General features: G+C 39.1%; 1 protein-coding gene across 3 annotated transcripts; it reads left to right on the top strand.

Annotated features, from left to right (window-relative positions):
- Positions 1 to 1,063: 1,063 nt before the first annotated feature.
- On the top strand, positions 1,064 to 6,269 carry LOC122047329. 3 transcript variants are annotated; one of them, XM_042608540.1, is made up of 3 exons: positions 1,064 to 1,219; positions 1,524 to 1,991; positions 6,162 to 6,269. In XM_042608540.1, the coding sequence occupies exons 2-3, from the start codon at positions 1,605 to 1,607 to the stop codon at positions 6,252 to 6,254; spliced, it is 480 nt and encodes a 159-aa protein (XP_042464474.1). In that variant the 5' UTR covers positions 1,064 to 1,219; positions 1,524 to 1,604; the 3' UTR covers positions 6,255 to 6,269. The 3 variants fall into 3 exon arrangements, with proteins under 3 accessions (XP_042464474.1, XP_042464457.1, XP_042464465.1); XM_042608523.1 differs by having other exon boundaries at positions 1,444 to 1,991; XM_042608531.1 differs by having other exon boundaries at positions 1,428 to 1,991.
- The last annotated feature ends 616 nt before the right edge of the window (positions 6,270 to 6,885 follow it).

The following is a 6,885-nucleotide window of genomic DNA, read 5'->3' as shown; positions in this document are numbered from 1 at the left end:
GGGAGATAGTGCCACTGATAGTCAACAGGTAGATCATACGACAAAAGCTTTCACTATCATATCAGAGATATGCTCGTCTTATTAAGGTATGATATCAGAAATACTTTATTGACAAGTCATTTCATAGGAAACTTGGGGAACCGTGCCCGTCTAGGGAAGTGAGCAAGCGAGCTATAGGAGCTCTATATAAAGGGGGATCCAAGCACCAGTGGAGGTATGCTTTTGACAAACGCGCGTTGCTTGTATCTACTGTTGCTCCACATATTTTTTTTCCTCCGATGACTACTTGAGTATCGGAAGGCTAACGTCGGGGACCCCTTCTCTAACCATAATTTATTTATAAGGCCCTTCATAACATTGTCATTTTTCTTTGAAAAAGTATAAGTATTTTCCTGTTTCAAAATATTTTAAAGACAAATTGAAAATAGTCTGTTCAGATAATTTTATATAAGTTCAATGAATGATAAGATCCGTATGAGGGAGGGAGCCTAAATAGTTGGGACTAATATGACTTGAAGATGATAATTCATCAACCCATGGAAACTTTCACCATTGGTCTTTCATGATCTTCTCTTATTCTTTTGTTAATGATTGCAATTTGACGCTGTTAATGGCAATGGAAATTTTGATTGCAATTTAACGTGAAGATTATTTTTATATTGAGTTGTAATTAACATATTTCATTCAACAAGGCCGCTTTATTTTAGAGATATAATAAAGTGCTGTTTTAATAATTTTTAAAAGAAAAATATCCAGTATAGATAGTTAAGAAGAACGCGTGGAAAAAAAATTAGGGATTGACGAATTTAATGGTCCATGAAAACTCCGCTTAAGAAAGTGAGACGGAAAAAAAAAGATGAAATGAAAGAGATATTATTGAATTTATGGTCCAGATGGATCGATTTGTCAATTTGATTATAAATAAAATATATTTAATTAATGCTTGATTAGACAGTTTTCATAAAAAATGAATGGAAGAGAAATTTTTGTTGAATTGAATGAACGGTTGAGTTCAGATGGATTGTATTATTTATATTAATTATTTTTATTTAATCCTGACGCGTTGAAAAAATTATTGATCTCCAATTTCCTGGTATTATGTAGTTTGTATACGGCAACAATATTTGCTTTCGGAGACTACTTTGTAGTTTGAAGATCGAAGCATCGCCCACACAACGGCAGCAAGCCAACGATCATCTCCGGATCCATTTATTTGGAGGTAATCAAATTTCCTACACAAATTACTTTTCTATGGATAGATATTACTACGATAGATAAGAAAATGAATCTCATCTCGATAAAATTGAGAAAAATATCTTTTCCGTAATAGTCAATTATAATTTTCTGATTTATCCTGTGGCCATCGCCGGACTGCTGGGATGGCACGGCGGATTCAACCGCAATGATCCTTTCTTTTGTTTTTTAAGCTTTTTTGGCTTGCAGATCTGAGAGAAGAACAAGGATCTGCTCTCTTCTGCAATATAATGGCGGTCTCACTAACAGTGGGGGGATGGTTCGCACAGGCCTTCTTCCAAACCTTGTTCGAGAAGGCCAGCGACAAAGCCATCCGACTGTTTGCCGAGCGCTGGGGTTGCGCGGAGAATATGGAAAAGCTGTGCACGTCGCTGCTGGAGACTCAAATCATCCTTGACGAGGTACATATTAGTCGGAGCGACAACACCAAGTGGAAGACATTGATGAAGAAACTCAAGGATGCTGCTTATGATGCTGAGGACTTGATAGATGAGTTCCAATACCATGTACTCAGGCAGAAGATCAAAGGTGAAGAAGAGGACAAGGCCAGTGGCTCCAGTGGCCTTCCAAACATTTTGTCTGCTGCAAAAAAAAAGTTGTTTGGTTCTTCTCATGATATGGGAGCTAGAGTGAGGGAGATTCAAGAAAGGCTGGAGAGAATTGCTAAAAGTATGAAGAGCATCATGAGTGTGTTGTTACCAAATGATAGAGGGAAGCAACCTGAGGTGAAATTTCAGGTCAGAGAATCATGCTCTTGCTGAATTTTGTTTTAAATTCAAAGTATTTTTTTTTAGTGTTTTTAGTCCCACATTACTAAGTGGAGAAGCTTGGAAGAGCTTATATAGGAAGCCCTTCCATCCTTGCTTAGCAATGATAAGGAGACCTACATGCATGCGCGGGCCAAGCCCAAATTGAATGGATTTGGGGGGTTTGAACTGGAAATCCATAAATCGGGCGGGTGGCTTGGTTTTTTTTTGCTGGTTTGGTTCAGTCTGAACCAAACCAGTTTGGCTTCCAGTTCGAGTTTAGTTTTTCGGTTTTGTTCCGCGCGTGAGGAAGGGACGCGGACGCGACACTGAGACGCGTTTCCTCGCTAGCGAAGCAGTGCTTCGTATCTTCTCAGGATGAATAAAAGGGGATTTGCAGCACCTCTATTCTTCACTCAAACCTCGAGCTTTCTCCTTCTTCTCCCTTCTCTGTGCGATTCATTCTGCACGGTTTTTCTGCTTTCTTGTCCTGAGGCTTGGTCTTCCGGCGATCTGAGGTTGGGTCCAAGTGTCGCGTCCGTTTTGGAGTGCACCTACGGACGAGACGAGCGGTTGTCGGATCTTGGGGGAATTTTGCCGGAGAACCTTTGCACCGTGAGGTGGCAATAAATTCTGTAAGGACAGTCGGCATGCCGACGCTTCAACCCTACTCCTTTATTTATCTGTCTATTGCATGCTATATTTTGTGCGAATATAATACTGCTTATATTGCAATATTTTTACAACATTCTTAGAGAATTTATTGCCTGCATCAATAGACATGATGAATGATAGGATAATAGGATCTGATGAGGCTAGTGTTAGACCCGAGAAATTTTACGGGCAAAACTTCAGACGTTGGCAACAACGGATGAAATTTTGGCTTACTACGCTAGGGCTATTCTCCGTTATAGAAACAGACCCTCCTTCACCTAATGAAGAGGAACCTGCCCGTAGTGCTGCCTTAGAGAGGTTTAAGCAGAGGGATTATCTCTGCCATGGGAGAATCCTGTCTGCCCTCTCAGACGCACTATTTGATGTGTACTGCTCAACCTCTTCCGCTAAAGAGCTGTGGAAATCTTTGGATAAAAAATACAACTCCGAAGATTCTGGTTTAGAAAAGTATACTGTGGTAAAATTCCTGAACTTCAAAATGGTTGAAGGCAAATCTGTGGTTGAGCAGGCACATGAATTCCAAGTTCAAATTCATGATCTTGCTGAAGGAGATATGTCATTACCTGAAAAATTTCAGGTCTTGTCTATCATCGAAAAATTGCCTCCGAGTTGGGAAGATTTTGACATGACTCTTAAACATCGGAGAGGTAAAATCTCTCTTGAAGATTTGATGATTGCCTTAAATATCGAAGAAGAACATCGAAAGCAACATAAAAATGATGATACAAAAATGAATTTTATTCCAAAGGCGAATGTAGTAGTCTCATCTGACAAGAAGAAATTCAAAAATCAGAAAATGAAGAACAAGATGAAACCCAACCCAAAGGTTCAAAATAAAACTGGAACCAAACCTAAGCCTTGCTGGGTATGTGGATAGGTTGGACATTATGCCAAATTCTGCCCTAAGCGAAAAGACAAGGAGAAAAACCAAAGCAATACGTCCAACACCAAGGCACAAGTAAATGTTGTGACTGCTAGTAACGACACCAGCGATAGGATTGTTACCTTCAAACCCGAACTAAACTTGATCCATCAACCCAATGAATGGTTAGTTGATACAGGTGCTAATGTACACTGTTGTGCTGATCACTCTGCCTTCCTTACTTATCAGGTAATTGAAGGCACTTCCGTGACCATGGGGAACCATTCTGCAGCCAGGGTGTTTGGGATAGGACAAGTTGACCTGAGGTTCACCTCTGGAAAAGTCCTGTCACTGCATGAGGTGCACCATGTTCCAGCGGTCAGTCAGAATTTGATTAGCGGATCAAAGTTAGTTCGTGCTGGTTATGAGTTAAACTTTAAATGTAATAAAGTTGTAATATTACATTTAGAAACCTTTATTGGAAAAGGTTACCTTAATGAAGATTTATTCAAACTCAATGTAGAAAATGCTACCTTAAATAAATCTACTAATATTGGTTGTTCATATAACATTGAGTCTTATGATATATGACATGACAGATTAGGACATGTCAATTTTAATACCGTGAAAAGGATGATGAACATTGACATGATTCCTAAATATGCTATAAATGATAGGAAAAAATGTGAAGTTTGTGTGCAATTTAAACAAACCCGAAAACCCGTCAAATCAGTTGATAGAAATTCTGATATTTTAGAATTAATCCATACTGATTGTTGTGAGTTTAACGGTGTAATAACGAGATATCATAAAAGGTATTTCATCACCTTCATTGATGATCACTCTCATTATTGTTATGTTTATTTGCTAAAAACCAAGGATGAAGCTTTAGATAAATTTATGGTTTTTAAATCTGAAGCTGAGAATCAAACCGATAAAACTATTAAGAGGTTAAGGTCTGATAGGGGTGGAGAATTTACCTCGAACCTGTTTTAAAAATTTTGTCAAGATACAGGTATAATCCATGAGGTAACTGCTCCATATAGTTCTCAATCCAACGGTATAGTAGAACGAAAAAATCGAACCCTTGAAGATATGATTAATTCCATGTTAGGCAGTTCTGGGTTACCCAACTTTATGTGGGGGGAGGTTCTATACACTGCATGCCATGTGCTAAATAGAGTCCCAATGAAGTCAAGGGATAAAACACCATATGAGCTTTGGAAAGGCCGAAGGACAAGTTTGAAATATCTTAAAGTGTGGGGGTGCCTTGCAAAGGTACTAGTACCTGAACACAGAAGGAAAAAACTTGGTCCAAAGACCGTAGATGGTATCTTCTTGGGTTATGCTCAAAATAGTATTGCATATAGGTTCCTGATTATTAAATCAGAAATTCCTGGAATAGATGTAAATACTATTGTAGAACTTCGCGATGCTATATTTTTTGAGGATATATTTTCTATGAAGACGAGAACACCTCAATCTAGTATTCCTACTAGAAATGAGCCTTCTTCCGTAGAGGTCCCACTATCCGTAGTGGGTACACCTTCCTCAAGTCACTCTAGACTAGATGAATCTAGTGAGTATACAGAACCAAGAAGGAGCAAGAGGCAACGTGTGTCTACGGATTTAGGTCAGGACTTTATCACCTATAATATAGAAGGTGATCCTGTGACATATAGAGATGTTATGGCTTCTCCTGAAGCTAAACACTGGAAAGAGGCTATTAAAAGTGAAATGGACTCTATTATCTCTAATGTCACTTGGGAGTTGGTAGATTTACCTCCTGGGTGTATCACTATAGGATGTAAATGGGTGTTTAAGATAAAACTAAAACCTGATGAGTCAGTAGATAAATTCAAAGTCCGCCTAGTTGCTAAGGGATTCAAACAAAAAGAAGGGATTGACTATTTTGACACTTATTCTCCTGTTACCAGAATTACTACAATCCGAGTGTTAATCGCATTAGCATCCATATATCATCTTGAGGTCCATCAAATGGATGTCAAAACGGCATTCCTGAATGGAGATCTAGAAGAAGAGATATATATGGATAAGCCTGAGGGATATGTAGTCTCTGGAAATGAGAATAAAGTCTGTAGGTTAGTCAAATCTCTTTATGGTTTGAAGCAAGCCCCAAAGCAGTGGTACGAAAAATTTGATAGAGTTATGCTATCGTTTGACTTTGAAGTAAATGACTCTGATAAATGTGTGTATGCTAAAATGAAAGGTGATAATTGTATTATCCTATGTTTATATGTAGATGATATTCTACTATTTGGAACTAACCTTTCTATTATTAATGAGACTAAGGTCCTCTTAAGTGGTAAGTTTGATATGAAGGATATGGGTTGTGCTGATATAATTTTAGGGCTGAAGTTGACTCGTTCAACTGATGGAATAACAATTTCTCAATCACTCTATGTTGAGAGAGTATTAGAGAAATATGGTTATAGCCAAGTTAAATCTGTTGTCACACCATATGACCCTTCAAAAACTCTCCACAAGAATAATAGTGGTGTGGCAGTGTCTCAATTAAGATACTCACAAATAATATGTAGTCTAATGTATTTAGCTAATTGTTCTAGACCTGATATTTCTTTTGCTATAATGAAATTGAGTAGGTTTACCAGCTGCCCGGACAGAACGCATTGGGATGCATTAGACAGAGTACTCAAATACCTAAAAGGTACTATATCCTTGGGCTTGTGGTATGAGAGATTCCCTGCAGTCCCTCCTCTTTCTCTTGGTGAACATTTTCCTTATTACCAAGTTCACCAGGTGCTCTTCATCTTCAGAGTCCTGGTCAGAATCTCCTTCAGGTTCAGGCTTGTTCTTCTTTTCTTTGGAGGAACCTGCAAACAAAGCAACTCCTTTCTCGCTCCTGTTCTTTTAATTTCCTCTTCTGTCGATATAGCTTTGTTTTATTTTCATTAGCATTTCTGTACTTAACTTTCTGTAATCAAATATTCGAACTGCTAGTGGATTGCCCAACGAAAGCACTCAACGATTGCGGGCCTTGGAGTAGGAGTCGACACAGGCTCCGAACCAAGTAAAACCGAACTGTGTTAGCATTGCTTTCTTACTTTGTCTTTACTTTTCTGCTGTGCTTACTCGACGAAAGTTTTAATCGATATTCACCCCCCCCTCTATCAAACGGTTACGATCCAACACTTCCTCTGCCCGGTCGCCATAGGTAAGGGTCCCACGATGTCCATGCCCCACTGGTCAAACGGACAGGATACCGTGGATGCCTTCATCTCTTCCGTCGGTCGGTGGGAGAAGCTGTGGTACTTTTGGCAGGAAAGGTAAGTGGCTACAGTCTGGGCGGCGTCTTCCTGGAGAGTT

This window comes from Zingiber officinale, chromosome 1B (genome assembly GCF_018446385.1).
Source record: "Zingiber officinale cultivar Zhangliang chromosome 1B, Zo_v1.1, whole genome shotgun sequence".
In the NCBI taxonomy this organism is placed as follows: domain Eukaryota; kingdom Viridiplantae; phylum Streptophyta; class Magnoliopsida; order Zingiberales; family Zingiberaceae; genus Zingiber; species Zingiber officinale.
The sequence above is the reverse complement of the archived record's forward strand: the minus strand, read 5'-3'. Positions and strand labels throughout refer to the sequence as shown.